Source organism: Leucoraja erinacea, chromosome 3 (genome assembly GCF_028641065.1).
Source record: "Leucoraja erinacea ecotype New England chromosome 3, Leri_hhj_1, whole genome shotgun sequence".
Lineage (NCBI taxonomy): Eukaryota > Metazoa > Chordata > Chondrichthyes > Rajiformes > Rajidae > Leucoraja > Leucoraja erinaceus.
The window spans coordinates 49,124,496-49,137,055 of NC_073379.1; the positions used below are offsets into that span (position 1 = coordinate 49,124,496).

General features: G+C 47.2%; 1 protein-coding gene across 1 annotated transcript in view; it reads right to left on the minus strand.

The window, feature by feature from the left end:
* The window catches only part of LOC129695559 (E3 ubiquitin-protein ligase UHRF1-like), a 106,004-nt gene extending 99,559 nt beyond the window's left edge, over positions 1–6,445 (minus strand). The window contains exon 1 of the mRNA XM_055632630.1: positions 5,863–6,445. Coding sequence (XP_055488605.1) covers positions 5,863–6,015 — 153 coding nt within the window. The 5' untranslated portion in view covers positions 6,016–6,445. The remainder of the gene's footprint in view (positions 1–5,862) is intronic.
* Between the last annotated feature and the right edge of the window lie 6,115 nt (positions 6,446–12,560).

Below are 12,560 nucleotides of genomic sequence, written 5' to 3' on the forward strand. Positions count from 1 at the left end.
ACAGCAGATTCGTAGAACCCTCGTTGCGTGGAGAACAGCACAAATTTCAAAATAACTTCTTCATAAGTGTGATCCAAGAAATCTGAAATTTGGAAAATAAAGTGCTCCTTCAGCCTGTTGAAATGTTAAGCACTCTTGGAGGAGAAAAAACATTGCAAAACAGTTTAAAATTCCCCAGTGTATCTGCATCTGTAATCCCATGGTTCAGAATAAAAACTAACAAACTATAAAATTAAGGATCACACAAATAACAATTAACACTTGTACAAGTTGTTTAATATCGCAATTTTGTTTTTGTTTTGCTTAAAATTTAATCGCTACAATCATGAGGAGAACGATAATATGTCTCAAGGTACATTGTGCCTTCAAAATAGAATTAAAATGCAGCTGCTTTACATACTTCCGTCTCGTGTGTCAAAATATCTCATTCATGTTTCGTCACTATGCAATGAATTTATGTAAGAAAGCATATCAATACAAGTAACACGCATAATGTCATAAATGGTGACAAAATGAATCATTATTGAATCATTTTATTGATTCTCACTTAAGGGTTGAATCTTGATCAAACCATAATTCACGGCTCAACATTTCACAGGCAGTGATGGTGATTAAACTATGCAGAACAATTCTGCCTTGTGCGTGATCAAGAAATACTCAACACAGCATGAAGATCTAAAACTCTCAGGAATCTTACATTCAATTCCACCAGGGGGAAAACTTGAAAACCTGGGGGGGGGGGGGGGGCATTTTGAGAGGTGGGGACATCCCCCCCAAGTTTTTGTGATCCGTATTTTACAATCTCTGCTGTCGGCGAGACGGTGGGGGTGGGACTGCTGATCGAGGGCGCCGATTGGACGAGAGAGACGTCGGTCAGCAGGCAATGGGGGCGGGACATGACGATTCAGCGCGGAGATTGGAGGACGGAGACGTGGCACAGACCTGTGCTTCATCCACAGCCAGGATCCATCCCGAGTGCCCCCCCCCCCCCCCCCCCCCCACGGGTGGCCAGAGAGGTCGGCAGTCAGACAGGCATGACGCCCCCAGGCCCACAGCCAGCGCTAAACCCAGCTCACTCTGCCTGTCCTGCCAGGTGAACCTGCCTGGGTTTGCGGGAAATATGGCCAGCGTGGAGAAGCAGTGCTGGTGTCCCGTCAGTCCAGACAGGGCTGTAGTTAACCCAGTGAGACAGGCAGAGTTCAGCTTCTTTTATCGCTGGATTGAGCCTCCGAAGCCTCGCGCGCGCAAGTGTGTGTCTGCGCATGCGCTCGCGGCCACCAAAAAATTGTGTCCCCCGTCCCCTCCATGTTTTGATAGCGAGTTCCGCTCTTGAATTCCACGTTACGTGGAAAAAAACCCAACACAATTCTACCTCACAGAGTTATGCTGATGAAGGCCTATTAATGTGGATCCTTTTCTCATGATCCAGGATAGATCATCGTCTATCCTAAATCACGAGCGGCACAGCAGTAGAGCTGCTGCCTCACAGTGCCAGGGACTCGAGTTTGATCCTGAAATTGTGTGCTGTCAGTGCAGAGTTTGTATGTTCACACTGTGACCGCATGGGTTTTCTCTGGGTGCTCCGGTTTCTCCCCACATACCAAAGACATGCAAGTTTGTAGGTTAATTTGCTTCTGTAAATTGTCTCTAGTGTGTAGGACATTGAATTGGATGATCGATCGTTGGTTGGCATGGACTCAGTGGTTTCCACGCTGCATCTCTTTAAAAAATAGATAGACAGCACAAACACTGAACAAAACGACATATCTATTTCAGTACTTCAATAAATTCTTTAGCTGCAATCTTGCAGAGCCATGTATTACTTCGATCACAAGATCAAAATATACCACCACCTCAAATATTGGGTACAATTCAACACTGCTCACCTCAGTTTTGACCACTTGGTACAGAGAATCTCAAAGACCTGAACAAAATAGGTGCTCAGAGATCCAAAATGTATAAGTGTGGAGGGGGAAAAGTGGCTGCTTCTCTCTCTAACACAGCGCACCCCATGTCCAAGACCCATGGACAGCAAATAAGTGGATAGATTATCTACAACTGCTTGGGAACATTCTGCTTTAGTTAGCAAGGCTCCTTTCTGTTCTGCTCATTTGCTGAGTATCTTCAGTTAAATGTTTACTGAAGGAGGCACTGCAGTGTTGATTACCATCAAGAGACTGAATCAAATGCTCCCAAGTGACCTACTGAAATAAACCCAAAGGTAAGTTCCCAGTAATACTTGTGATTGAAGCATTTTAGTAAATTTATTCTCATAATATTCGTAACATCCCCTGTTGCGAGAGACGGGAGGGAAACAGAATGTGGAAGGAGTTTGAAATTATGAAATAGTTAAAACAAAATAAAAATAAATACATTTCCCTCTTGTGTTTAAGAATGGAATGAAAAGATATGCTGTAAGGAATGAAATGAGAAGGCACATGTGGAGTAACATTTATACAGACTAAAGAATGTAAATTTGCATTAATTTATGCTGCAAATTCTATGATGCCCCGTTTCCTTGGATTATACAAAAACAAATACCTGTATTTAAATATATAAGCACTTAAGTGAATTGTCGTCAACTTCCGTTTTTTTAAAAAACACACATCATCCGCTTAAAACGTTAACCAGACAATTCTGTCTTACTTAGCAGCCTTCCTAGTACAATGTACACTTGTTATGCGGTGCTTGGTCAAACTGGAAAAATCCATTGTATAGGGAAAAAAAGCTCTAAGGCTCCACAGCAACAAAATGGAAACTTGCAATTGGATTTGGTTGGATATGTGATTTAATGAGAAGCATGAACTAGCATGAAATAGGCCCTCTCCCAGTAACCCAAACAGTAATGAAAAGTTCAGTCATTTGATGGTAGCCAGCACTACAGTGCCCCCTTTAAGAACACCACTAAAACGGTAAACAGTTCAACTAAAACCAAATGAACAGAACTGAAAGAAACCTTACATCACAAAATCTCAAGTCTGTGTTATTGTAAATGTGCCGACGCTTCAGTCTAGTTCCATAAATCCGCAACAATACAATCACTTGGCACCTGCTTTTTGTGTACATGCAACATGGTTAATAACTTACACTGCACGCCCAAAACCCTGAGACATTTCTTTTTATCAGAATATAAAAAATACAAAGCGTGATTTTCAAATAATCAAGCATCTTCCACCAGCATTCTCATCTCTGCCACAACATATTTAAATTATATCACATTTTGTTAAAACTAACTCCTCCAATAGAAGGTAAGTTATTCGCATTTACAAACAGAAAATGCTGGAGACATTCAGCAAGTTAGGCAGCATCAGTGGAAAGAAAACAATTAAAGGCCTGTCCCACTTAGGCGACTCTTTAGGCGACTCGTTTTAATGGAATTCACCTAAGACACCTGGCGACAACCTACGCAAATTGCCGCCCCAGTCGCCGAAAAATTTTCAACATGTGATTTTCCAACATTTTATTTTTGTTGCAGATTTCCAACATCTGCGGGTTTTTTTTCATATTTACTAAGTGCTTCACATTTTAAATCTATTTTTGTAACCTTAAGCAAACTACCATCTGGAACTGAGGGGAATCAGACCTCACGGTTAGCTTGAGTAAAACAAAGTAAGACACAAAGTGCTGGAGTAACTCAGTAGGTCCGTCCGGCAGCATCTCTGGAGAACATAAATAAGTGATGTTTAGGGTCGGTCTTCAATCTGAAGGGTCTCAATCTAAAACATCCACTATTCATGTTCTCCAAAGATGCTGCCAGACCTGCTGTGTTACTCCAGCAATTTGTGGGGTTTTTGTAAACCAGCACCTACCTGCAGCTCCTAAAACACAAAGTATTGGAGTAATTCAGCAGGTCAGGCAGCATCGGTGGAAGACATTTATTTTTTGGGTTGGGACCCTTCCTCAGACTGCTGCCTGTCCTACTGAATTCCTCCAGCACTTTGTGTTTTGCTCAAGATTCCAGCACCTGCAGTTCCTTGTAACCCCAACCTGTTGTACAGGGCTCTAGAGAGATTGGCGTATTGTGTGCAGTTTTAGTCTCCAAATTTGAGGAAGGACATTCTTGCTAATTAGGGAGTGCAGCGTAGGTTTACAAAGTTAATTCCTGGGATGGCGGGACTGTCATATGCTGAGATTGGAGCGGCTGGGCTTGTATACTCTGGAATTTAGAAGGATGAGAGGGAATCTTATTGAAACATATAGGATTACTAAGGGTTTAGACACGCTAGAGGCAGGAAACGTTCCTAATGTTGGGGGAGTCCAGAACCAGGGGCCACAGTTTAAGAATAAGGGGTATGTCGTTTAGAACAAAGATGAGGAAACACTTTTTCACACAGAGGGTTGTGAATCTGTGGAATTCTCAGCCTCAGAGGGCGGTGGTGGCCGGTTCTCTGGATACTTTCAAGAGAGAGCTCGATAGGGCTATTAAAGATAGCGGAGTCAGGGAGAAGGCAGGAACGGGGTACTGATGGTGGATGATCAGTCATGATCATATTGAATGGCGGACGGAGCTGGCTCGAAGGGCCGAATGGCCTACTCCTGCACCTATTGTCTATATAACTTATTTATGTGAATCGAAAAACTGCGGTAAAAATAGAAAATGCTGATAACATTCTGTAGGTCAGGCAGTTCTGACGAAATATCATCAACTTGAAGCCTTAACTGTTTTTTTTTCCACAGATGCTTCCTCACCTGCTGCATGTTCCCATCATTGTCTGCATTCACTAACACTAACTATGAATGAACACAAAATACAAGCCACGCACGCTGGTAATTTCTGATGTAAACTCGAGGCTTAAATGTAAAGGTATCACGTGCTGCAGGAAACCGACAGTAAAAACGATTTATATGACTCCCCTGGTCTTAAAAATCACGGTTGCACAAAAAATAAGTGTATAAAAAAAGAAGCTATCAAAGGGGGAGGTGTATTTGTCTCATTCTGCGATGGAATCCAGGCCAGTGCGTTGAATACATTTTGCAAACTGATTTAGTTTCCAGCCCAGGCTCGCTCTGGCCAGGGAAGGGGAAGCGAGCTGTGAGTCGGCAGCTTGGGATTGGGGGGCACACAAAGCTTTCGCTGCTAGAGGGCGATGTGAGCCCCCAGCCCCATATGAAACATATACTCGGTGCTATGTACGACTCGGGTGCAGCATGTTTCAGGCCCTTCAGCACATTAGCTCACCGGCCGTGTCGCGCGTGTGTGTGTGTGTTTTTGTCTTTAAGTAACCCGCCAAACTGGTTTCATTAACATTGAATCAATAATTCAAGCATCCGATTCCCCTGCAATGAAACGGCGGCTGCTGTTTCATTTCACTTTGACATGCGATCACCAAAAAATATCAGCGACCACCACCCCCCCACACACACCATTTCCGAACAGCTCTCCTTCTCCACCCAGGCCTGTGCTGTGACATGTTGAGCCAAGTCCCTCTTGCCCTGACAGACTCGCCGTGCTTTAAACAGAGCCCGAGGGATCAGCGGTGGTGTCAAGGGAACTAGTTCGGGCCACCCTTCATTCACAAACACCACCAGCCTGCACCACCTCGACTGCAAACAAGAATCCCACAAAGCCAGTCACTCGGAACTGGACGCAGATTAATAAATAAACCGGGTGTATGGGGGTGGTGGGGGGGTAAAGAAAAAATAACCGAGACGAAAACCCTGGATTTGCATTTTGCACGAGGTTGTCCTGATGGAGACGGCAACATTGTAGCAACGAGCCGCCTATACATATCCTGCTGCAAATCTGTCTTCAATCGGGGAAAACATCCGTGTTTCGAGGGGTTACATTGTCGCTAAACAGGAAGCAAAAGTGGTTACAGTGGATCACGCCGGCTCGTTCAGTTTTTTTTAAATTGCAATTACCTGTTTGCCTCTGTAAAACAAACGCTGACACTCCGGGTTCACGCTGAAGCTTTCTTGGATCTTTAACCTCAACGATTCAATTTTGGTCAGCCTGGACAAATCGTCAATGCAGCGGGTTTGCTTGCCGTCGATAGTCCGCACTTGAATCCACATTCTGCCTCCTCTCTTTTTAACCAAAAGCAAAACAATAAAATGAAAGGAATACCATCAGCCCTGGAACCGGTTCCGGGCGAGAAGGTGGCGGGGGAATTAAATTAGAAAGAGGATTTTGAAAAAAAATCAAAAACAAATAAAATGATCTCCCCCTCTTCCTCCCGCAGCTAGTAGTCTGTGTTGTTTACTGAACTAGGAATAGGCAAGGCACACATGGGTTCACGGCGCCAAGCAAATCTCGCGAACATATGATAATTAATTATAGTCGAGGGGGGGTGGAATCGTTAAAAAAATATTTTAAAAATCATAATCAGCCGGCTCAACTTTCAAATATCCTCTTTTTCTAGGTACAAATGAATGCAAATAATTGCTGGATCTCCCTGCGAGGTTAAGACCGCGGGACTCCCTCGTTCTAGAGCTAAACTCCTCGTCCCTCTGGTTTTCCGCTCTCTGCTGTGTTCTCGTTTCGGGTTACCGGGCTTTTGCTTTTGGCGGGCTGCGGGAACAAAAAAAAACTCAATCTCGCCTATAATTGCCAATCATTTTTTTTAAAGTATTTGTTGGTTATGTGTAAATCTTGCCCAAAAAATAGACTTGGTTGATTCTATTCCTCTTGCCCACCACCCTGGTCAGTGTTGTGTTGCATTATTCACCCTGAAATAATGTTTGAGACATACTATTGGCAGAAGAGAAATGTTACTGTAAGCATGAGGTTTTATTTCCAAATGCCCTGTAGAATTCAGTGTCAGATCAATTAGCCATTAAGGAATGTATGGATTATCTTCCTAATTTACCAGGTGAATTCTCACATACTTAGATTGCATGGCAGTGTTGAAATTAAAATGTCCACAAAACAACTTATGATATCTTTTCATACACTGTCCACGATGCTTTACAAGGACCAGGCTGAAAACAGGCAGGGGTTTGGGAAGAATGCAGGGGCATTTGTGATATGTCAAAGTAGTACCATCCCCCACGTACACACTAGCTCATTATCGAGTTGAGAAGAGGCAGCTAGCAGCTTGGGCTCAATGCGTCTTGTTTCTAAGCAACCCTCTCTCTTAGATATTTCATTGCTGGATTCTATCTGTATTTTTCAAATTTCAAATTTCCTACATTATCGCTTGACTTAAATTTCCACAGCCACATTTCGCATACATCGTCATTCCACATTGGTCTTAAAAGTCAAAGACATGCTTGATGCTAGGCCATGGATGTCGATGGTGGTTCATCAGTTTCCATTATTTCCCTTGCAGTGTGACATAGTGCAGGTGGTATAGTTTTGCTCCTATTGTAGTGGCACCTAGTGGTGAGGTAGAGAGGGCAGAACTCTCTTCAATGGTCAGTGCGGTCATGTGACCGCAGGGTGTTGGTTTTCGCGGGCTTTTGGGGTGTGTCGTTAATCAGCGCTCCTCCCAGCAACAGGAGCTATTATTGTTTGTGCAGTCAGACACGCGGACTTCACGAGTTGTTGTTCGTTTTTTTATTAAAAATGAAAACCATTTCGCTCAACCTGTCTGGTCTCACTACATTTGGTGACCCCGACGATCCGAACGATTTACGGATTTCTTCTCGCCATGTACGCCGACGAAAACATCGACGATTTGCCCACCCAACAGAATGTGGTCGCACTTAAAGTGCCCGTGTTCTGGGCGACGTAGCCTCATGTGTGGTTCGCACACATCGAGGCCCGGTTTGAGCTCCGCCAGATCGTTGAGGATGCGACCCGCTACTTCTACGTCGTGGGCGCTCTCACCCAGGAGACGGCATCGTGGTTGCTGCCGTTCCTGCAGAATCCGCCGGCCGGTGGCAAGGACGAGGCCCTGAAGTATCTGCTTACGCGATCGCGTGGCTCGGCTGCTACATATGGACGGTCTGGCTGATCGGCAGCCGTCGGTTCTCATGAGTGAGATGTTAGCGCTCATGGGTGAACATCAGCCTTGCCTGTTGTTCGAACAGGCGTTTCTGGAGCAGATGCCCGATGACATCCGCCTGCTTTTCGCTGGGTCTGATTTCACCGACTCCCTGCAGCTCGCTGAATGGGCGGATGAGCTGTGGCTTTTCAAACAGCAGGATGGTGGTTCCATCAGCCGGGTGTCCACGCCGTCGTCACAGCGGCCTTGCCGGGCTCGCTGGCTCGCTGTCCACCACCACCGTGGTTCGCAGTAAGCGCCAGTGGTGTTATTACCACCCGCGCTGGGGTGCGGAGGCCCGCCAATGCCCTGCCCCCTACTCGTCTTCAGGAAATGCCCTGGCCGATCGCCTGTAGAGGGTATCGCGGTCGGCCAGAAACATCGCCTCTAAGTCAGGGATCGCCATTCCGAGCTTCGTTTCCTCGTGGACTCTGGGGCTGAGATCAGCATCATACCATCATACCTACCGCTGTTGCTCGGGGCTGATTTTTGTGGACTTTTTCGCTCATGGTGGACGTCCGTGGCCAGCGCCTCGTTCCTCCGCCCCCCCTCCCCCCCCAGTCTGTGGCCTCACAGCCCGTGGTTTCTCCCGGTCTGCAGCTCGGGTCTGTGTCGGATGTGGGCGGGGCCTATGCCCCGATCCTGACGGAGTTCCCGGAGATGCTGACCCCACGATTCCATTCGGCTGCTCCTAAGCATGGGGTGGTGCATCACATCCTCACTACTGGCCCTCCACTGCATGCGCGGGCGTGCCGCCTCCCGCCCGACAAGTTACGTTTAGCACGAGAGGAATTCCAACGGATGGAGGACATGGGGATTGTGCGGCGCTCCGACAGCCCTTGGGCTTCCCCACTTCACATGGTTCCTAAGTCGTCTGAGGGGTGGCAGCCGTGTGGGGATTATCGCCGACCTGAATACCGCCACGACCGCCGATCGCTACCAGGTCCCGCATATCCAGGATTTCACGGCTCATTTGGATGGTGCTACCAATTTGCGAAGGTCGATCTGGTGCGTGGCTACCATCAGATTCCCGTCCACCCTGATGATGTGCCCAAGACTGCCCAATATCATTTGTGTTTATAATCCGTTTGGTTGTGTTTGAGTGGCTGCGGATGCCTTTTGGACTTAAAACGGCGCGCAGGCGCAGGCTTTTCAACGCCTGATGGACATGGTTGCTCGCGGTTTGAACTTTGTTTTCATTTATCTCAATGACATTCTGGTCACCAGCCGTTCTCATCGCGAACACTGTGAGCTCCTCCGCATGCTGTTCCAGCGGCTCTGGGATCACGGTTTGGTCATTAATGCCGCAAAGTGCCAGTTCGGTCTCAGCTCCATCTCCTTCCTTGTGCATCACGTTACCCCACAGGGCGCTACGCCCCTTCCCGGCAAGGCGAGGCGATTCGGCAGTTTCCTCGGCCGCTTACCATCAAGGGTCTGCAGGAGTTTGTGGGAATGGTGAACTTTTACCATCGTTTTGTACCGGCGGCGGCTCGGATCATGCGGCCTTTGTTCCTGTGCCTGGCCGGTAAGCCACAGGATCTCGTGTGGACCGCCGAGTCTGTCGCCACTTTCGAGGGTGTCAAGGTGGCGCTAGCTACAGTCACGTTGCTGGTGGACCCGCGGGCCGTGGCCCCCACCGCCCTTACCATGGATGCTTCTGATGCTGCTGTGTGAGGGGTCCTCGAACAGTTCATCGATGGTCGTTGGCAACCGCTTGCTTTCTTCAGCCTATACCTACGCCCTCCAGAGCGGAATTACAGTGCGTTCGACCGCGAGCTTTTGGGCTCTTCATTTGGTGGTCCGATATTTCCGGTATTTCCTGGAGGGCAGGACATTTACCGCGTTTACGGACCACAAACCTCGCACGTTTGCCTTTCTGATCCCTGGTCTGCACGTCAGCAGCAGCACCTGGCTTTCGTTTCCGAATTTACAACCGATGTTCGGCACCTGGCCGGCAAGCTGAATCAAGTGACCAATGCTTTCTCTGACCCTGCACTCCATGCCGTGCTGTCCATTGCCCCGGGGTTCAACTATGCGACCCTCATTGCTGCCCAGCGCGATGGTGACGAGATGCAAGGATATCATACTGCTGCATCTGGTTTGGTGTTGGCCGATGTGCCATTCAGCCCTGCAGGGGTGACAGACCTGTGCGATACTTCCACCGGCCAGCCGCGACCTGTCGTTCCGGTTGGATGGCAGCGGAGAGTTTTCGACTCTAATCATGGACTGGCTCATCCTCCCATCCGGGCGACTTCTGCATTGGTGGCGGCCAAGTTCGTGTGGCACGAGCTTCGTAAGCAGGTTGCAGAATGGGCCAGGGCCTGCATTCCATGCCAGACGTCTAAGGTCCAACGGCATGTCCGTACGCCACTTCAAGATTTTGTGATTCCTTCTCACCGGATTGCACACATTCATGTGGATCTGGTGGGTAATTTGTCGTCGTCTCGTGGTGTCACTCACCTGCTCACGGTTGTGGATCGTTTCACACTGTGGCCTGAAGCTGTTCCTCTGTCCGACACCTCTGCTGCGAATTGTGCCCAGGCTCTCGCAGCTAACTGGGTGGCGCGTTTCAGCGTGCCTGCTGACATTTCTATCCCCGGTTGCACCTGTTGTGCCTGTTTCCCCTTTTCCGCCTGTTTGCCCTGTTCTGACTGTGGCACCAGTTGTGCCAGTCCCTCCTGTATCCACTCGGTCTGGTCGGGTCATTTGGATACCCGCTCGTTTCCTTTCCTCGGGTCTGGGGGGGGGGGGGGGGGGGGGGGGGGGGGGAGGGTCCTGTAGCAGTGAATGGTAGGCCTCTGGGGAGTGTTGAAGAGCAGAGGGATCTAGGAGTACAGGTGTATCGTTCCTTGAAGGTCGAGTCGCAGGTAGGTAAGGTGGTCAACAAGGCTTTTGGCACATTGGCCTTCATCAGTCAGAGTATTGAATATAAAAGTTGGGAGGTCATGTTGCAGTTGTATAAGATGTTGGTGAGACCACATTTAGAATATTGTGTTCACTTCTGGGCACCATGTTATAGGAAAGATATTGTCAATCGTGAAAAGGTTCAGAGAAGATTTACGAGGATGTTGCCAGGACTAGAGGGTGTGAGCTATAGGGATAGGTTGAGTAGGCTGGGTCTCTATTCCTTGGAGTGCAGGAGGATAAGGGATGATCTTATAGAGGTGTACAAAATCATGAGAGGAATAGATTGGGTAGATGCACAGAGTCTCTTGCCCAAAGTTGGGGAATCTAGGACCAAAGGACATAGGTTAAAGGTGAAGGGGAAAAGATTTAATGGGAATTTGAGAGGTAACTTTTTCACACAAAGGGTGGTGAGTGTTTGGAACAAGCTGCTAGCTGAGGTAGTTGAGGCTGGGACTATCCCAACTTTTAAGAAACAGGTACATGGATAGGACAGGTTTGGAGGGTTTTGGACCATGTGCAGGCAGGTGGCACTGGTGTAACTGGGACATGTCGGCCGGTGTGGGCAAGTTGCAATGCCAGAGATGTTATCTCTTCTTTCAGGTAAACATGAAACTTGGCACTATTTAAGAAATGCGCAGCGGAGTTATACTCACGTGTCCTCAACTAGTGCCACCAAATAGGCAATTTAGTAACTATCACATTCTGTATGTGGGAGTACACTGTGTACCAGTTAAAGTCTAGGTTGCTCACATTAGAACTGTATCTGTAGGTTAAAGTACTACATCAGTTGTTGTTGGCTGGGGTGACCTGAAGAGTGAAAAGTGATTAATAATGGCAGATCTTTTTGTTTCAATTATTGCTTCAAGAAGGTAGCTAACATCACCAGAGACCCACACCACCCTGGCCACGCGCTCACCTCAATTCCACCACCGGGAATAAGGTACAGGAGCATGAGAACTGTTACCTTCAGGTTAAGCATTAGCATCTTCCCATCAGGCCCTTGCACAATCCATGACACCAGAGTGTGGTCCCAAAGGAGGATCGGCTATCATTCATTACTATCCTTCCACTGTTATTAAATCTTTATTTCAACAGATATTTTGCACTAAATGTTTTCCTTTTATCTATGCACCGTGGACGGCTTGATTGTCTTCCTGCACACAAACAAAAACAAAAACCTTTCACTGTACTTCGGTACACGTTACCATAATAAACTGAACTAAACTAAGTAAGCAAAGTAAGTAAGTAAGTTTATTGGCCAAGTATTCACATACAAGGAATTTGTCTTGGTGCTCCGCCCACAAGTAACAACATGACATACAGTGACAGTTACGAATGACTCAGAAAACATTAAATATTAATAATAATAAAACATTAATGATAAAATACCATTGATCAAGCATGTGAACCAACAAAATACCAGATCAAAGAGAGGCTACAGATTTTTGGTTGTTGAGTAGAGCAACTACTCGTGGATAAAAACTGTTTTTATGTCTGGATGTGGCAGCTTTGACAGACCTTCCAGAGGGAAGTGATTCAAAGAGTTTGTGGCCAGGGTGAGAGGAGTCAGAGATGATCTTGCCCGCTCGCTTCCTGGCCCTTGCAGTGTACAGTTCATCAATGGAGGGAAGGTTACAGCCAGTAACCTTCTCTGCTGATCGGACGATTCGCTGCAGCCTCCAGGTGTCATGCTTGGTGGCTGAGCCAAACCAGACCATGATGGAG